At 35.8% G+C, this 20,856-nt stretch overlaps 1 protein-coding gene across 1 annotated transcript in view; it reads left to right on the top strand.

Moving 5' to 3' along the window:
* Positions 1 to 20,856, top strand: part of DIAPH3 (diaphanous related formin 3) — a 238,573-nt gene that overhangs the window by 15,119 nt on the left and 202,598 nt on the right. Inside the window, exons 3-5 of the mRNA XM_085309483.1 lie at positions 5,893 to 6,066; positions 11,852 to 11,956; positions 20,360 to 20,490. Of these exons, the coding sequence (XP_085165609.1) occupies positions 5,893 to 6,066; positions 11,852 to 11,956; positions 20,360 to 20,490 (410 nt within the window). The remainder of the gene's footprint in view (positions 1 to 5,892; positions 6,067 to 11,851; positions 11,957 to 20,359; positions 20,491 to 20,856) is intronic.

Below are 20,856 nucleotides of genomic sequence, written 5' to 3'. Positions count from 1 at the left end.
TTTGTTACATGCAACTTTGTAATTTACTTGCCTATCTTTTGCAGCAGAGATGTGCGAGACAGCTCTTCACTGTGTAGTATAACTAACTATTTGCAGTGCAGTAACAACTCATGCTGTAAGAGCCTGTTAGTAATGTCAGGTCATCATATTTAGTATCTGAAGTTGTAGCTTCATTAAATTTTGAGATGAAACAGAGTACTGCAAGGAATGCTACCTTAAGACACTTTTAAAATCTATTACAGATTCTATTACAAGAAGCAACCAATGTTAGAGTTTCTACCAAGGCTCCTCTGGGATCTTAAGGTTTATAAATGTAAAGGGCTATTTAAAAGCTGGCTCACAGTAACTCATGTTTATGTTGACCATAGCTAACTTTTTCACTGTATTTCAATTCTAACATTAAGATTTTTATTTCAGTTGYTGTGCCATGTTTGTGTCTCAGAGAACAAACTGCTAGACCAAAACGTATGGCTAATTAGTGGAATTCTAGCCTTTGGCAGTAGGCGGTATAACGACTAAAAGCTAAAGCATATATAAACAATCTATTGCTTTAAATCCAACTTTCTGAGAAAAGACTCCTCGTGCCTTTCCTGTTGAGGATCTAGTCTTAGGAGAGAAAACYGTGTGAATTACATCTTTAAAAGTTTCTCGTCTGTAAGGTCATTCTTCTCTTCTTTCTCTCTGCTTTTCTCTTCCCCCACACCCCACATCCAAAAAAAAAAAAGGAGGGGAGGGGGCATGGAGACATAAGAAAAACCAACCAAACCAAAACCAAAACAAAATCTGTCCTTTTTTTTTCCTTTTTTGAATGAAGTAGTGTTGGATATGCATTACTTCTAGAATTATGCTCTTACTCTAAGCTCTGTCTTCAACTTTTTTTTATTGAAGTGCTTTTTATTATTATTTTTTAATTACTTTCATTTCTTTTTCTCAATATCATGTTACTTTTAATTAAAGAACACTATATGGGCTATTCTATGGTTATATAATCAGATTATTTTTACAATTTTTAAGTTGTGAATAGCTTTTAATGAATATTTCTGCTATGTTTATTGTTCTTAGAATTTAATAGTTTTGCTTCTCTTGAAGAAAACCTATTTCAGGTACATATTTATATCTTCAGTAACACTGAAGTGCTATGATGATAAGAATATACTTTATTAGAAACAGTTCTAACCTTTTTTTTTGAGTGGTTAGAAGCATTTAATTGCAGTCACTTTTTGTCTCACTCCTTACTGCCTTTGAACTTTCAACTTCTGCTAATCTTCCATCAGTGCATCAAAACAGATCTCAGTTTAGAGAACTTCAAAGGAACTTCACTATGGAAATACTTTGCAACAAGGCTGTACAAAACAGTTCCCTCCCCCCCTTTCCTAGTTAATTTTAATGTTTGCTCTATGTAGACTTTAAAAATTTTTCCTGTTCAGAAGATTGTTATTCTTAAAAACTGTTTCTATACGGCCCTGTATATATTTATTGGAAAATGCAGGGCAGGCATCTTAAAAGATGGAAGGTCAAGCCTTCTTTAAATTGTAGCAACTTTTTTATCAAAGCTAATTCTAGATATTCTCTATTGGTTAGCCTGATTTAAAGTGTTTTTGATGTAACATGGAAGATTATTGAACTATATTTTTACCATTTCCTCCTCCTTGTGCTTGGATCACCAGCGGCATCAAGCAGTAAATTTCATTACATTCAAGCAATGAAATTTCTATTCTTTCTGCATTGTGTTTTCTGTGAACCATGAAATTATTTACTTACATAGAATAGCAATAGATGCTAACTCTTTTTAAAGCACTGGTGATGTGAAATTCAAAAGAGAAGTCTCTATATAGAATACCCATACTAYTGCTACGCAGGTGGTGGTGTGGATTTTTCATCTAAGGAGCCCTATTTTTAGGTAGTACTGTTTTAAATTATTAAAAATAACTACTTTGACATGTTTTCAAATGTGTTCTTAGGCTAGTGTCTGACTTCTACTTGACTGACTCATCTGACTTGTTCTACATGATCAAACAGGTTCCAAGAGTGTGCTTTTGTGAAAACTAATGGAATAGCCTAATCTGTAATGTTGCAAGACATCTATTCTACATGCTAACATTTTACAGGAGTTTAAAAACAAAGAACAAACTGAAAATGTGAACAAGCAAAAGGAAGCAAAATACCACTTTTCAAGTAGTCTATGAACCTGTGCTACTCTTTCTGATGTCATAACAGTAGTTCTGGGATTTCATGGAGTATTTTGTGTCAAAGATCAGAGTGTTTCTGTCTGGCCTGCTTTCTTTTGTCTTAAAGGAACTTTYATTGGTGCTTCCATGTGAAGAGCAGCCTAACTGCTTGCGCACAGCTAAAAAGAAACATGAGAACCATGTGATGTGCAAGAGAAAGTCTCTAAATGTCCCGTGTTATATCATTGAATTAGATGATTTGATTTGCTTGGCTGAGCCAAAGATTGGCTTGCTGTTCATACATCTTGTATGTTTGTATATACTATATATAAACAATGCTCTATATAATAAAACATATGGCTAGTGGGGCCCATTTGGTGATGAAAGAGAATAAGAAGAAATAGGAGGTAAAAATTATCATTTCATGCTGCTGTTCTAAGTGATTGTAAATTTAGGACACTACACTAATATTTTGCCAAAAATGTGCTAATGAAACTTAAGTGCTTTTTATGCCAAGAACATTCTTCCCATTCCTGCCCAATTCTGAAATATAAACGAGTGTATCTAGCTGGCTCTTCATTGAGCAAGTGTAGAAAACTTGCATCCTTCCCCTCTCCAATCTGTCCCCTCTCATTCCCTCCTTTACTGAAACCAAATCTGAGAGCCCTTGTGCATCTAACTGATGCAGGCTTGCTCCACGCTGGTGTTTTTGAATTTCTAGTTCCTTTTAGAATAAAGATACTAATGAAAAATACCTAAGTTGCTCTTTGAAGTCTCTACTGTTCAATATTTTGTTCTGTTTTCACTCTCTTGACCAAGGTTTTTGTGTACATGTATGTCTTAGCAACACTTTCATGAAGTCATTTCTGCTTGTTGACACAATATTTGGACAGTATTGACTCTATTCTTTGAGGCTTGGATGTGATAATAAGCAGGATTTSTTTTGTAAATGGTATGACCCACATACTAGTAATACTAGTTATCTAATCAGTATTTGGGTAGGAAAGGTCTCCATAAAGAGAAAAATGAAAATAATGGTAATTTCTCTAACTTCTAAGATTTACTCTTCTCATGACAACTGCCTTAGATCAACAGAAAAGTCCTCCTTCCAGAAAAACATCAGAATATTTGATCTAAGTTCATATCAACCCYCAGAATAGCTGGTTTTGGAATGGACCGTCAGATCATCTGTTCCAACTTTTTGTGCTCCAGCAGGGTCAGCTACAGCAGGCTCCCCAGGACCATATTCACTCAGGCTTTGAATATCTCCAAGGATGGAGACTCCACAGCCTCTCTGGGCTTTTTTTTTTTTTTTTTTTTTTTTTTTTTTTTTTATTAAAATACCTACAGCTTACCTTCTCCTCCCTTCCTTTTCAGTAACGCTCTTAGTGAAGTAAATGCAAGATGCTTCCTACCTACTGTTGGCTTCCAAATAGAAATTACTTATGGTTATTTGGTTATTTGCTAATAGTTATCCTAGCTTCCTATGGAAGATGATACAATTATTCTGTTTCAAATCCATTGAAACCAGCTGTTGGCTGGCTTCTGAGAGAAGACCAAACTACTGCTTTTGCTAAAAGGAAAGCTGCTGTGTGTAACCTCTTTTCATTTGTGTTGTAAAACATTGCTAGCTAATTAGTGTGTGCACTATGTTTTGTCTGCATGATGAGTTGAGAACTTGGAAAGATAAGGGTAAATAAAAGTATAAGGGATGTACAGGGGAAGGAAGATGGGAAACTTGGGAAGAAGGATTATAAAGAAGGAGCTGAAATATTTGAGGAAAGATGGGTTGGGGTTGTAGGGCACAAATCTCTTAAAGCTAACTTAAATCTGCTTACTCTGCTTACTGAGCCATGTGCTGAAATCTACCTACCGCTGCTCCAAAACTTTCTCTGTGCACTGAGAATCTTCAAATATCACAATTTGTTTCTTAGGAAAAAGGCCCTAAGAGGTAGGGCACAGGGAAGCAGCCACTGTTTAATGCACATTTTGGAACAAATATACTCTCCTGACATCTGTGCTCATTGAAATCCATTATTTAAGGAGAAGATTATCATTTGATATATTTTCTTGAGATTCTAGTCTGGTCACTTCATTCTACAATCAGGTTTCATCTCCATGCTTGCTATAGACTCCTGATTTTAAAGACAGGAAGTCAAATAGCTGCATGCTTAAGATGTGAGTTATTCTTTGACACAAGTAACTTAACGCTTCTCTTCCAATGATATTATCCTTCCTTTGGTTTTGTTTTATTTTCTTTCTTCCTAGGTCTCATCTGTGTAATTTTTCCCTTAGTGTGATTTCTTCATTGCTCTGCTCTGGTTTGATACGATGTTGAAGGGCTCCATCTTCCATTCTGTGTGTGTTTTCTCCTCTTTTTTTTTTTTTTTTTTTTTTTTTTTTTTTTTTTTTTTTTATTTTTACACTATTTTTCTTCTCTACGTTCGCAAGTACTACAACCATTTGTATGTGAGTGGCTTGCAAACTAATTCTGAGTTCCAAAGATGCCCTTTTCAGTTTCAAATAGAGCAAATTACTTTTTTTAAAAAACTTTATTTTTTTTGAACTTTTTGAACCTTTCCTCATGATAGTTAATTCCTGCTCTTGTTGGATTAGAGTGGAACACTGCAACCATATTTTTTGTTACCAAACACCACAGATATTATGGGAACTTGCCATTTAATTTAGTTATTTTGTTCTTAAGTGATATCTCAAAGTACTCATATACACAACATATGTTGAGGTCTCAAAATATTTTTGCTTTGTATTTCAAAGACATAAGACCATACTGTTGAAATCAGGTCCAAAATCCTTCATGTATCAAGTGCTACTGGTAYTTTCTTCTGTTTTGACAAATGTAATATTGCTGTTCTAGTCCAATGAAAAGACTTGATGATGATTTAGATCTAGCTCATCTCATTGACTGTGTCAACTTTGTGTTCTGCTTGTCAATATACATTAAAACATACAAGCTCTGTCAGTGAAAATAATTACTAAAAAATCTTTATTTAAAAAGTCACTTAAGTACCAAACCAGAAAGGAGGAGGAGGTGGGGAGAAAGCTTTTCCAAAGAAGTTTCTTTGGCTTTTCAATGGGTAAAGTTGGGGTGTTTGCCACATGCTGATGGTAAGCCCTAAGGATTATTGGTAAAACTTTAAATGCATTCTACCTAGCCTTACCAAAAGAGCTGATTTTCTTTTTGTACTTTTCCTAAATGAATTTATTTATAAAATCTAAGTTTTGGATAATATAATACAGAAAAAACTAAATAGAGAAGTATCTTAGTTATGATAACTCATCTTTTAACAAAGCTAACTTTTTTGCATATCTGTATATTTAATTACAATGTTAGGAGAACAGCAGTTCCAGACTAATGAAAAATACTTTAAAACCATGCTTTTGCATATGCTCCATGTAATGGTTAGGGAGAAGCCTTCAAAGCATTCGTTTGTTTGGTGGATAACTTTTTCTTCCAAAACTCCCTTAGAATTCTCATATTCTACGTGATTTTTCTAAAACTTAATGTGATTCTAGTCTGTTTACTGAAGTACTAAGGCAACTGATGGTTGTGTGTGTCCTTAGGAAACTCCTTTAAAATTAGATAGCTAAACATAAAGATACTCAAGGAAAGATAAGAATGTTTAGCCTCCAAAAATGTCTGTCTGTATTAGGACTACAAGGAATGGAAATAGTATCTGATATAATATACCTTTTCTGTTTTCAGTTGGATAGGTTTGCTAGTATAAGAATTCCAGGAAGTAAAAAGGAGAGACCTCCTCTGCCGCACATGAAACAATCGTACTCTACCGAGTGGTCATCATCACCTACGGATGTGGAGGATTTTGTTCCCAAACCCCTGTCAGAAAGAGAAATCATAGCACTGTTTGAAAAAATGATGGTAAGAGTCATACTACTGATCTCTTAAAGACCCACAACATAGTTAATTATCAACTAGAAGCTTGCATTCCTGTGTTTGGATCTTTACCTGAATTATTATTATTGTTATTTATTTTAATGGTATGTTTTCTAAAATGCTTAGAAGGCAAAACCTCTAGATTATTTTGAGAATGTTTTGCTGCAAATGCACTTGAAGTGGAAATGAAAGGTTTCTGATATTAGAAGTGAGGTTATGCAACAGTGCTAGAGAGGAACAATGAACTTGGGAATCCTGCTTGCTTCTAAGAGGATTTGAAAAATTCTTAAAGGAGTTATATGCCTTGAATGTGACAGCAGAGTTTTGTTCTAGTGTTATATTCTATTTTACTTATTGCAAAAAAGCATTTAAAGCTCTTTCCTCTAAAGCAGGGTCTGTAAAAGGGCTCTAAAACCCATGCAGTCTCTTGCTTGCTCAGTCTCAGGGTCATCTCCCTCCTTAGCTGCAATAGTTCCTCTGCTATGAAGGAACAGTTGCTTCCCTGAAGCACCATGTGGCATTGGTACTCCCTCAGAAGGCTCAGAGTTTTTGGCATGAGGAAGATGATAACATTTTGGGCAATTACAAACTAAATGTGGAGTGTCCTTGAGAGAAAAGGGTGACTGCAAGCTAAAGAGCATGAGACAGATGTTAGCAAGGGAAGTGATATGTAGATTATTTCTTTCTCTGCCTCATAGCAAGATGCAAGTAACTGTTGCCTGTTACTGAGGAGCTAGCAGGGACCGGCATGTTGGGAAAATTAAATGGGTTATGAGAGAAGTACCTTTATGAAGTTTACAATTTCTAGTACTCAGTATGATTGAGAGATCAGTGGTAGAGTAACTTTTTTGAAAATATTTTGCTGCTGGTGTATAGTATTTCTGTTCTGTATTGATTCTGTGTGAGTTCAGACTAGTGGTAATGGTTGGTCACTGTTGCTTGTTTAATTTGAGGGAGACTTTAATGTGCTTGAAGACTGATATCCATTCTGGTATGTATAAATGCAGGATTCAGGTTTTTGATGATGCTGGTGAAGGGAAGGGTGATTTACTATGTTGTCAACTTTTGTGTTTGTATTTTGCTCCTGTAGTGTCTGTGTGTCTGTGTGTGTGTGTGTCTGTGTGTGTGTGTGTGTGTGTGTGTGTGTGTGTGTTTTTTTTTTTTTTTTCCTTTGGTATACCTTGGTGTCTAGGATATTTTACTTACGTTAAGAAATGCTTAAATGTTAGGAAATGGGAGAAGGACTTGTTTTGAGGGGGGAGGGAAGGGGTTGTAAAAAAGTTCAAGTTGTCTCCCACCCCCAGAATGCGTTATATTTCTTTGCTACCTCATTATGAGCTACTGTGCAATATTGAGACTAGGCTATTAAAAAAAAAATGAAACTTTCAATAGATTTTCAGAACCCTAGTACTGCATGCCTAGGAAAACAGAAGTATTAAAATCTTTGGTTCCTCATGTAGTTTATTCCAATTTTATAACTTGTTTGCAAAACTATGTTTAAGTAATGATGATTTCCTGGATAAAGTGAATGCTTTCCTAGTTTCTGTAATAACAAAGCACTTACAGTAATTTATCAAAGAAGAATCAGTACTATTTTAGCCATATTATGTGACACAGAAAGGATTCTTCAGGTTATCCACATTTGAATGGACCAGATCAAAGCCAGCCTAGTTATATTTAGTCACAATGGATTATATAGCTAATTATTCTAACCTTTGGTTTGCAGTTTCGATCAAACTAAGTGACTTTTTTTTTCTCTTCCTTTGGAACAGTCTGAGTGCTGTAATCAAGTTTTTAGGGCTAGTTTTACCAAAATAAAAATAATCAGTTGGCTAGTATTTAAGAGAAGAGTATCTCTGGGTTTTAAAAACACCGTGTATATATTAATTTTAAGAAAGCTAATATTATTAAGCATACATGTAAAGCATATTTTCATGTGAAGTATTACCGTACAGTTATGTGGCTATGGAAAGGAATCTTGTGGCACAGTGCTCCAAAGATGGTTTTTGGAACTTATGGAAGAAAAAAGAAGTCTGTTAATGTCAACCTAGACTAATTTTTAATTTTATTATAAAAGCTGTCAGTAGTCATTTACAGTTTTGTTTGTAATGTGCGTATCATAATGGATGTGTTGCCTGGCAATAAGAGTTGTCATACATAAGTTGTCTTGCATTTAATACAGAAAGGTAATTAATTACATTGTAATTATTTAAAATGAGAAACACCTATACAAGATAATAATTGGAAGACAAGAGAGATTGCTAACACTTTAGTATTTTTGAGTCTGGCTTTATTTAGTTTGTTTATTTACTGTTTTTTAAACTAAAGAAGTGTCTTAGATATGGCACAAAGACATTCAAGCAATTCTTGTGAATTTAAATTTATAGTACTTTTTTGACTTCATGAGAATTTCTGGTTTTAAAGAAAAGTTAAGTAGTTGTTTGCAATTTACTTCAAGTAATCTGTACTTTTTTTACCTGCTTTTTTTTTTTAGTAGCCTCTAAAGCTTTAAATTCAAAAATACAGTCATGTCCAAAGTCACAGATGTGCTGTAAAAGTCCTGACAACTTATGTAATTAATTGCTAAAAGTTTGAATAGTACACAAAAAATATTTAGATTGATTTGTTGACGAACTGATTTAAATTTTAGGTTTTGACATTACCACTTAAAAGAACATTTAATACARGAATTTGTGTCCTTATGTTGAGCAGATGATTACTGTATGTCTTTGATTTTGAAATACTAAAAACACTTTTTTGTGGTTTATAAGTCTCATCTTAAATCAGCAGTATCTTCTGAAAGTTATGATAGAAAAAAGTAATTTTAAATGACTTTCAACATTTTATTTCCCCCAAACGTGTGCGTGTAAGTAAAAGATTCTCCCTACCCCTGTTTTATGTATCTTGGAAGGTCATGCTGTTTGCTTGCAGTCTATGATCCCACCAATGTTTTAATGAATGTGTGCTTATGCTTAAAGTTTTCTGCCATTGAATGGTTAGTGTCAGTGCAGTGTTCTTGGATGATGCGCTGTTTCACATCATTAAATAAATTATAATATTGTAGTTTTGTTTTTTTTTTCCAAGAAAAACTAGAAATTGCAGTATTCCTTGTGAAGGTAATGCCCCCAATATTTAGTTTAATCTTAGGCAATATGCAAGTACTACATAAGACAGTTGTCAAGTTGATTCATGGATTGTGGTTGTTAAAAGGATAATGTCAGGGCCTAGCTATTTCTTCCAGATCCAGATAGATGAGAAAATAAAAGTTTTAAGAACACTTGATTTRACATTGACTGTGTTCAAGTAAACTGGATAAGAAAGATAGTAATGAGAAGAAAAATGATAAACTGGTAATATTCCYGTAACTTCTGTTATACAGAAAAATATGGCCATCACCATGAGGAAGAGGTGTTCAAGAGTGTATGTGTTTGTGTGTCCTTATGTACTGCTAGAATTTTTTCTTGGAAATAAGCAGGTAGTTTCTTCATGAAATTTTTGATGAAAGGAATACAGTATTTTGAAGTACAGAACAGCTTTGAGAAAAGATTAGGTATGATTTTCTCTGTTCTAGTTGTTTAAGGGAATGTTTTGCATTTGTTTTCAACTGTAGGAAACAATGCCAATATATAAGGTAGTTTCTGAGGAAAGAAAAAACTATATTATTAATATTGCTTGAGTGAGGGTTCCTTTTACAGCATGTACTCTGTACCAAATAGGTCTAAGCAAAGACATTATTTAAGTGCATACTGCATCGAAGTGAGCAACTTCTTCTAGGCCTTAAGAAAAGCAGGCAATAACACTTGGTGGGGGAGGGGAAACAGAGTCTACACAAGATTATCCTAAATGTATTTTAAAAAAACTCAGCTTAATGAGATCAAGTATTTTTTGCGTTGTCTTCTCACAGCTCAGGCTTATACAAAACTCTAAAATTCTAAGAACTGTGTTTGATTCTACATTATTCAATATAAATAAAATTAGTGAAAGAGAAGGAAACTAAATTATCACTGTATTATAAAATTGAAGTGTTTAATTTTYTTTCTTAAAATTTTACAGGTGTAAATATGCTTGCTGACTATTTTTTGATTTCTGACTAGGTGCAATAACTTGATATTGAGGTGGTTATCCAGTGATTTCTTATCACTATTCTAGTGAAAGCTGATGGTGATGCATCTTATAAGTCTCAGCTCAAAATTACTGCAGTTATTCTTGCTAAACTTGAGTGACTGTAAGAATATCTATGTGCATGYACATATATGTGTGTGTRTATATAAACTGTTTTTTAAAGCTTTTCTTATCTCTAGCATAATAAGAAATGCCATTTCATATAGATACATGACTGATTAATGATCAGAGCATTTCTATGCTGGAACACTAGAAGTCATTGCATCAGAAATGTCAATGAATAGCTACTGTGTGGCTTTGAGTGCAGTTTTGCTTCTGTTTTTATCAACCTCTAGGTTTATGTTGGCATGAATTCATTGTAACAGTAGTTTTGACAGCAGTTGAAGATGTTGATATAATGCTCAAATCATCAAGATTTGCTGTAGAGAAGGACACCAGACCCTGATGGGTGACAAGTTGACTTTGAGCCAGCAATGTGCGCTTGTGGCCAAGAAGGCCAATGATATCCTGGGGTGCATTAGGAAGAGTGTTGCCAGCAAGTTGAGAGAGGTGATCCTTCTCCTTTACTCAGCCCTATTGAGGGCACACCTGGATTGCTGGGTCTAGTTCTGGGCTTGCCAGTACCAGAGAGACATGGAGTTACTGCAGCAAGTCCAGCAAAGGGCCACAAAGATGATTAAGGGACTGAAGCATCTCTTGTATCGGAGAAGGCTGGGAGAGCTGGGACCATTCAGCCTGGAGAAAAGAAGGCTGAGGGAGATAGGGAGGGATCTTTTCAATGCATATAAATATTTGAAGGGGGATTGTAAAGAGGATGGGACCAGACTCTTTTCAGCGGTGCCCRGAAATAGAATGAGAGGCACAAACTGAAACACAGAAAATCCCATCTGAATGTGAGGAAAAACTTCTTACTGTGAGAGTAACAGAGCACTAGAACAGGTTATCCACAGAGGTTGTGGAGTCCCTGTCCTTGGAGATATACAAAAGCCATCTGGACACGATAATCCTGCTTGAGCAGGGGAGTTGGACTAGATAATCTCTAAAGATCCTCTCCAACCTCATCCATTCTGTGATTCTGTGAAGAAGTTAGGTCTTGCATATTGTAAGGTGACTCTTATTCTGTGAACTACTGTTGGGGCAAAGATGATTCCACTGTCCAGGATTAAGTGTTTGGGAACTAGGGGGAAGACTTAAAGAGCAAAAGGCTGAATATCATTTAAAAATCTCTTTCGGAAGAGGCAGGCTTGGGTAAATTTATATGATTTCTAGGAAGTGTTGAATATTTTTCTTCTGGTATCTTTTTTCTCTGTATTTTTTTTTATTACAACCATTACTAGCATAATCTTGTCTTAAAAACTCGTTTATCTCAATGCAATTGACTAATTTTATTATGGTTTACTAGGAAAAGTGGATAAACTTTTTAATAGCTTGAATTAGCATGTAGCATAAAATTGCCTGTATATTAGCTTTCAGTTGTTCAGGTTCATATTTTAGTTCTTTTATTTTGCTTTAGAAGTAGAAATTTTTCCTTAGTAGTTCTTTGTTTCAAAATATATGTACTGAAAAGCTACCTTGGAATCAGTGTCTTAACAGTATTGTTGGGAGACATTTAAAACTTTTTTTTTTTCTTTTTTCTCTCCCTTATTAGGAGGATATGAATTTAAATGAAGATAAGAAGGCACCACTGAGAGAAAAGGATTTTAATACCAAAAAAGAAATGGTGATGCAATATATTAGCACTGCTTCAAAGTCTGTAAGTAGATCTCTAAAGTATGCCAAAAAAGAGTTGAAACATAAATTATTTACCACTTGAGAGGAAAAGTGGTGCAGACATATTTTTTTCTGACTGATTTTTATTTCTCACAGACAACTCCCCCCCCTTTTTTAAGGCAAGATTTCTTTATTTTATAAACTGCGGTGAAAGATGGCTTTTCGTACCCGAGGTGACTTCTGTATGAAGAGTAATCTTTATACTGGAGATATGACTGGTAGTGGAGACAAAGATTCTTCAGAAGCCTTCCTGTTTTTGGTGCCTCGCTTTTTCTTTCTAGTACYATTTAAAATTTTTATCTAATTATTTAGCTTTTCTCATCCTTGATGCTGGTACATAATTTATGTAGTGATACTATGTTAACAGGTGTTGCACATGAACTCAGGTAATAGTCATTTTTTTACATAGATTATTATTTGTAATAGTGATTTTTACTGGTTGTCTTAGAGGGTAGTGTGAAGAATTGTGTTCTAAGCAGCTTAAGAATTAAGTTGACATTAAAAAAAAAAAAGCTTAATTCTTGCAAAATAGGGGCTATCCTCTGTGTTAGATGCTTATATTTTTGGACCCTTTGGTCTAGAATTGATATATTTGCATGCATGGAGCAGTGAGAATCTAAGAATCAAAGCTAGTTATTTAAAAATAGCCAGTATGTAATTATTACTAAATACTGAAAAAGGAAAACATTAAATATGATAATTTAAATGAGGTAATTATATTATTGTCTATTTAAAATGAATTATCTTATTAGTTCAGTGCTCCAGTGGTTTTAATAAACTGGTTGTATGGTTCAGGACAGAACAGTTTGGATATTGTTCTACTTAAAGATAAGGTTGTCAAAGCTGCTTGCCCTTTTATGGCTAAAAGGCCTAGTTTTAAATTCCATGATACCATGATTGGGGAGACTTCAGCAGATTTTCTTAGCTTTCTAAATTTATTTTGTATTTTTTATTTTTTTTAATAAAAAGATATTTCCATGGGAAATCAGGAAACTTCAGGCTGGTAAATCTCATAGCACTCTAGATTGTGTTCCCTAGCACGTAACAGCTAAGGGTTGTATGTTGCTGRTACCCCAAAATTCCTCACTTATTTTTCAGAACTGAATTGTTTGGCATAAAATATGATGTGATAATAAGATATGAATGCCTGTGCAGAGTTGCTGCATCAGTATTTTCTTCTGGAACTTTAGTATCATGATGATGTTGAGACTCTCTTCCTGCTTTCTGACCTAGGGTAGAAGCATTCTCTGATTTGTTCCAACCCACTCATTTTTCAATGTTTTACAAAAGAACCTAATAGCGTTATTTGCTTTCCATCTCCCTTTGCAGCAACCCACCCATCCCCGCTTCTGCTGTGGGAGATCATGAAAGATTGATTCATGCAGAAAAACCCTTGTCTTTCCTGAACTTAATGTCTTTACTCTTGTATCCTTTACTGAAAGTAGTGTTCAGCCACTGCACAACTGAAAGAGGCTATTTTTGTGATGCAGAAATTCAAACTTTTGAATATAGTAATGTTGTGGATGAATTTGCCTCAGTGCTGGAACTAGTGTGATAGGAAAGTTTCCTCCTCACAAACTCTTTGTTGTCAGTATGCTCTTTCATGCCCCAGGCATGCTGGCCTATCAAGGTATCTATCTAGAGAGAGTGCATGGCATGCCCAAGGTGCTTACTTAACTTTTACTTAGGCTGAGGTGATGCAAGTGGCATCATGCCTTCTTTTCAGAAGAGTTGTCTAAATGCTGCTGAATATTATTTGCAATTAATACTATCTCAGATTTCCTATGAATGATACTACAGTAACATCTTTTAATAGTTCATATTTTCTGAAGTTGATTTTACTCCCCCATCTCTCAATCTTATCTTCATTTCAAGCCAGCAGCTAATTTTAGTTTACTTTCTTCTGTCTTGAAGTCCTCTTGCCACTAATGAATGGGTCTAGATGTTATGGTTTGGAACAGTTTCATACGCTTCATTACTCTGTTGCTTCCAAACTCGTTTTCAGAGACTGGTCTTACAAGATTTTCTCTGAAAGGAGATATATTTTCTGTTGATAGTGTGACTTCTAGAGCTGATTCTTGCCCCTGCTTGATACTCAAAAGAAAGAGAGGATGAAGTTCTAACTTCAAACCTTGGGGGCAAGTATCTTTATATCTGGTCAGAGATCCTTTTTGGCCCTTCAGAGAGACAACTGAAGGGTTATTTCATAGGCAGTAGGCTTCTTGGTGGTGTCAAACTACTTGTAATTTAGGCTTCTACTGCCTCAAATACTCTGTGGCCATGAGGAGGCCTTATCTTACTAACAATCCGACTTGAAGAGACTGGGTAGTCCTTTTCTTTGACAAACAGGCTAGCTGAAGAAGTTTTTCTTCTAATACAACCTGCACGCTTTTGATTACTTGACTTACCTGAGAACATCAAGAAGTTAYAGTTAAACCTGTGAGCTTAGTCCCTGAGATTTGCTGAGGTCAGTGTATGTGGTTTTTGGTTATAGTCTCCCTTTGGTTATAGTCTTCCTCAAGGTTGTTTTAAGAGCATGGCCTAGCCTTATTGGTAGGCCCTAAGTGGACCTCTAGTACAGATAGACTGTCTGGGCATGCTGTGGTGTCTATTTTGTGAGCCTTGTGTTGGGCTTTGCTTGTTGTGGATATGTCAGTGTAAGCACACTGTTGCATGTTTTCCTTGTGATAGCTTTCTTAGCATCTGTCTCCTCAGATAGATAGTTGAAAATCTGAGTCAATCATCCCTATGGAAGGGGGGGGRAAAATATTTTGTATGAGGACAAAAAACCTCATCTTCAGCCTGTCTATAGCTTTATGACCTGGCCTCCTTTAAACTGAGAAAATAACTTAAACCCCACTGCTCCAATGAATGAATTGGTTATGCAAGCTGCATGTCAAAAGTGTCTCTGTTGTGGATTTCGTATGCCGAAAACAAGGTGCAAGGTGATCAGATTTCTGTGGAAAGATCTAAAAGACAAGTTATCGTTATAAAGACAATTAAAATGAAGAACAGAGGATACAGCTTCTGAGTCACTGAAAATGTAGCGGCCTCCAATGATAAGAGTGCACTCCAATAGAGACAGTTTCATCAATGACYTCACTATCAGAATTTGTTTCACAGAGCTGCAAAACTCCTTTCCAATATTCACAAAGCATAGCTCTGCTACTGATGCATCTAGAAATTGAGCTGGGGTCAGCAAGGCTACACCTAGGTGCTAATTCATATAAGCAGCACTGAGACCTCAGTGCTTCACCCATGCATGAGATGCTGTTTAGAATGGATCCATCATTTCTGGGCTTAAAAAGGTTACTTACACATAGCCAGAGTTCTCCTGACATGCATAGTCCAATAGTCATTCATTTCACTTCCACTTTGCTTGGTGGCTATGCCTGTACATATTATCTGTAAGTATTCTGCTGTCATTACTCTTCATATCATGTTAAGGGCTCCCTGTGGAAAAACTGCTAAAGATGAACAGTCTCAAGGTCTTGTGTGTAGTAGCACTTGGTAAAAATTTGACTGACTGCATAAATTGTATACATGGAAGAATTTTGTTTATGTACTTGAGTAGTCTGCYAGTGCTTCCTCAGCAATTTACAATGTTTAGATAAAGTCATATTTCTTCCCTTAAAAAGTCACTGTATTGCATATTGCTTAAACTATTGTGACTTGAAGATCTTGAATAAAACTTCTATCCACTGTGTCATGTCTTATTTATCAGGAAACAGCTGGAAAAAGATGTGTCGATTGTTCAGTCTGTTATGTGAGTGTGCATTTCCACCTACTAAATGTGTGGATCTGTCTGTTGTAAAAGATTATAGTGTCAGATATATCTTCCATGTTTTTATAACTGTTTGTATGTACTGTACTTCATCTGAGGTCAGATTTTAAGTGCTATGTAAGTATATACAGTTCCTACCCAGAAGAATTAAAAAAAAAATCAATTTCCACAATGTGGACTCCATACTCAAGGGGAAACAAATGTCGCATTACTATAATGTTAGCCTATCATAAGTTTCACTGTTCTGTATGTTGAACATGCAGAAAATGTTTTTTTAAACAGTTGTTGCAGCTAGATTTATTTTGTTCTTGTGCAGCTTATTYCCTTGTAATGTTATAATTGAATTAATTAATGCTGACTTCATACTGCATCTGTTCACAGACCAGTTATTCTTCAGCTGAGTGATCAAATTTCTAGAGGCACTGATGCCTCAAGATATTTCCTGTTTCTCAGTTAACTCAAGCATTTTGAACTTAAACGTCTTTTCCTGTGCAGAAATATAGCTAATATAATCTGTTTCACATTAGTAACAAATACAGTTCTCATTTTACTTGAGCACTAGCAGATGTATCATATTCTTTTTACGTTGAAGAGCCTAAGTATAACTGTGAATGATAAGTGGTACTTGATACTGTGAGTGTGTTTTGCAGACATTGAGTGCTTAAAAAAAAAAAAAAAAACAAACTTACCACCCTCTCTTTCTAAAAGACAAAAAAAMCAATAAAATAGATGCATGGTTTTGGGGCTCGTTTGCACGGGTAATGGTCACATGGGAAAGTGAATTTAAGGCAGGGTGGTTGATGACTACCTGGGTGTTGATGGGAATCTCCATTGCTTGTGACAGTGTCTTCAGCTGGATCAGATGAGACTCTCTGAACCRTCATTCTTGTGAGTTCTTAAAATCCTGATCCAATTGGGCTAGATATGGCTGCTACAGTGCATAGTCAATCCAYTGCTTATGGGCTTCTTAACTATGTACAAAAGACTGTTTATATGACCATTTCTATTTCAGTAGGAACAAATTTAACTGACCATTTAGAAGTATTTTAGCTATATACAGCTTGGTCAATTTTACAGCAGGAACTGCAGGAGGAAGTCACTGAAAATGACAAGTTCTCCTCCATCCAGGATATTAATTTTTGCACTTAAGCAGACATGTAGAGCTTATCAATTAGTCTACGCACAGCAGGAGCTGTCAGGAGAATTCCCACCCGCAGAGCTCCTATAACAATTAGTCAAATGCTGGGTTGTGAGGGCAGCTAGGAGCAGAGTCAGTTGCCTGTCTCCGGTCAATCTGTTGTCTCCTCTATGCAGAGATAAGCTGGGGACTTTAATTTCTTCCTTATATCACAACCATAACTCAAATTCCATAGCGTCTGCCTGAGACACTTCTCTAGCATAGAAAAACCTAATCTTAACGTGTTTGGAGATTATTTACAAGGAGGTGTGCACTGCTTGTGCGCTGTATACAAGCCATTTACTGACACTTGTCCCTGATTCTTCTTCACCAGTTAATTTGCAGCATTCTGTGCAATCTAGAGTGTCGTAGCTTTTAAATTTCAGATTTTATCAAGTCTTTGTTATGTAGTTCTTAATGTTATGAGTGCCTTCTTTTGTTTAAGATCTTTTTCTCTCATTTTTGACCTGGAGGGTTTTTGTTTTTTTAAATACCTTTTTAGATATGGCTGTATTTAAACTGTAGGGGAGCCAGGCTCATGGAAGCACAAGTTATTATGCCATCTTGATGAGGCGGATTACTTTGGAAGCACCTTAGTTTTAGATTCATGGCTTGGAATATGATACAAAACCTGTTTATAGAATAAGCTGCCAATTAGATTTTTTAGAGAAGATGTTATCCTCTCATTATCAAAYACCTGCTGCTAAATCTTGGACCCAGATAATATCTGAACTGGTTAAAGTGAGTTCACCCTCTGTAGGGGCAATTCTGACCTATGTATTCTATGGGTATGAGCTGACCACGAAATGTAAAAGAAAATTGCAAACACCAAGTTTCTTTTTGCCTGTGGAGCAAGAGCATGTTACATGTTACTGGCTTATGTTCACCTTGCTGTCTGCCAGGATCCCCAGATGCGTCTCTGAAAAGCTGCTCTACAGCTAGTCAGCCTCAGCCTGTTGTGGTGCATTGGGTTATTCACTGCCAGTTGCAAGACTTTGCACTTCCCTTTGTTGAACTTCACAAGATTCTCCTTGACCTGTTTCTCCAGCTTGTCAAGATCCATCTGAATAGCAGTACAACCCCCTGATGTGTTAATTATTCTTCCCAATTTTTTTTTAACTTCATCTCTCTACCGGAAGCTACTCCATCCTGTTCCAGGAGGAAAGTGTAGTTTTTCCACACTTCTTGAGGACCTGTTTTCCAAAATGAGGAAAAAAAAATCTATATAGGCGATATATAATGACGTAATGAGGCTGCCTAACCACTGATAGTACATAATTTTAAGTTGTTAATGTAGTGTAAGTAATTCTCTTCAGCTCCTGACTTAACAATAGGACTTGATTCTCTGCTAGGTTAAGGAACTCTCTTTAATGCTGTGTCGTAGAATAGTGTTATATGTAGGGGCTTTGGCATGTGAGCAGGAATCACATGCACACTCATAATGCCAAAGTGAAACTAATTGGGGGAAATGAGTTCGAATGATGCCTATGCAGCTGCGATCTCTTAAGGTTGAGAGCAGCAAGCGCACTGTCTGAGATCTAAATTCCAAGTGAGAGTCACACAGATCACAATGTTCATAAATTCAGACTCTTATTTTAAAGAAATAATATACAGGCATGTACAGACCTACATATCTTGTTATARGGTTCCTTAAAAATAGTTGCTGGTAATACAGTATTTATACTACAAATGCAAAATTGTATATTTATTCAGTCCTTTGTTAATTTAGCAACTCTCAATTTAATCAAATCTTAAATTTAGTGGTTGTTGTTACTCCTGGGCTGAGTCTGGGGCACAGTTGGTAGCTGCGGCTCCTGGGAACGAGAGGGAGGTTCCAGAGAGCCATTACTGTGGAAATCCAACCAAGGACAGGCTTATCAAGAGTTAACAGCAGGTCTTCCTAACTCTTTCTAGGTTCTGAGGGATGTCCTTCTATGGACATCTTCCAGCACCTAGTATTTCCTTCTCCTGCCTGGAAGGATAATTACACAATCACGCTCTCTTATCCCATCCTAAACTGGTATGGGAGAGCATCCAGCATCCTGTTTAAGAAGCATTTGCCAACAGTTCCTGTCTGACCCACCTTTAGGCACTGCTGGGCAAACATTACTGTTTAACCTTCAAAGCTTCAGTTCTGACCCTCTGCTTCAGTCAGCAAGGCCACATCAGCCCAGCTAGCCCAATTGATTGCCTGGACGCAAGCTGGGAGCTCTCATTCCAATAGATATGTCGCTGCTCACAAAAAAGGGAGACCTTCCAATTGGATCAGGCCAAATGTGGGTCTTCTCCCTCATTGTATGTGTCTCTTCTAGAGTTTATGTATGCTCTGTAGAAAATATTTGTTTTATTCCTTGTATTATAGGCAGACATTAGGTGGAGTAGACTTGTTTTCCTCTTGACTTTTGACTCTAAAAAGAATTCTGTCTTTGGTGTAATGCCTTAAAATGTAATATTCTTACATAAAGAGTCAGTGCCTTTTAGACTTACAGTTTTAATAACAAATTGTAGGATTTTATTAGTTCAGTATAGCCATTGTTTTGATTAAACAAATTGATATTTTCCAAATTAGTATGGAGTGTTAACTGAAGAAGGCATTAATATCTTGAACTTTCTTTTAGGCAATGTTTGACACCAGGAATATGATGATGAACTTGAAGTCAGTTTATTTCAACATGTACTGTGCAGAGAAGATAACATTGTGTTGCACAAAGCTTCTTTCACTGTGCTGCGTTAACTAGACATTGCATTTTTGCTTCTATTTCCTTGTTCTCCCTGCCCTCCTGCCTCAAAAGAGGCATTACATCAGTAGTCTTTGTGTTGTGCTGCATTGTTATGGATGGCAAATACGAGAAATAATGGGCTACGATTTATTTCACTGGAAGAACTTCAGTGGTTCTAAAGAAGTCCATGTTTTTTGAGGTTCTTTGCTTTAACCCTTAGAACTAAAGCTATTCTGTTATCATAATCCCAGTCTAATTTAGTTCTAGTCTGTTGAGATCTTTAGGGGAAAATTGTTTTACATTATTTGGGAGAACTCAAGTTACTGCAATAATATCCTGAGTACTGTTCTAAAGATCTGGTTCTTCCATCGATATTCTTACATGGATACAGGGACCCTTGTGGACATTTGCCCTATGAAGAATGTTGTTGTTATTTCTTTTTCCTGTTGAGTATTAGAAATTAAGATGTTTGTAAAGCTGAGATAGAATACATTCTTCAGTGAATATTTCAGTGAGTGTGTCTGATATATTTTTATTTGATGAATACTGCTTTTTGACTACTGACTGGATCATAAATTGGCAAAAATGTAGTCACCGTTCAGCATACATAGTAGATGGAGAACAAATACTTAAGTGAAGGTTAGCCACTTACCTGTTTTAATTTTGTATGTATCAAAACAAAAATGAATGTACTTTGTGTTTCAGGGAAGCCTCAAGAAAAGTAGGAAGATTTCACCTCAAGAGTTTATTCAGGAATTAAAATCTGGATCAACAGATGAAAGACTAGTTACTTGCTTAGAATCTCTTCGTGTGTCCTTGACCAGTAATCCTGTCAGGTAATACAGAATTTGAGCATCATTAATTGTATTCTTATTTCTTCAGGATTTAACTAATGTAAATGTTTTTTAGAATTTCCAGTTAATGAATTTGTATGCAATAATGAATATAATTTTTTTGCGTTGATATATGCCTTCTGTGGGTCTGTTTTAAGTAGTTGTAAGAGAATGTGAAACAGATATAAATCAAGACCAGTTCAGTCTGTTTTGTTGTGCTAAGCAGTCAAAAGTATGTATTTTTGGCTTTTTTGGCCTTTTTTTTTTTTTTTTTTTTTTTTTTTTTTTTTTCAGGTGGCGGAGGGAGAGGGAGGAAGAGGGATTATATGTAACTTATTCCATCAAGGCGATGAATAGGATAGGATATGA

The sequence above is a fragment of the Rhea americana genome, unplaced genomic scaffold, assembly GCF_003343005.1.
Source record: "Rhea americana isolate MKP2758 unplaced genomic scaffold, rheAme1 scaffold_3, whole genome shotgun sequence".
Lineage (NCBI taxonomy): Eukaryota > Metazoa > Chordata > Aves > Rheiformes > Rheidae > Rhea > Rhea americana.
This window is presented reverse-complemented; position numbering and strand designations above follow the sequence as displayed.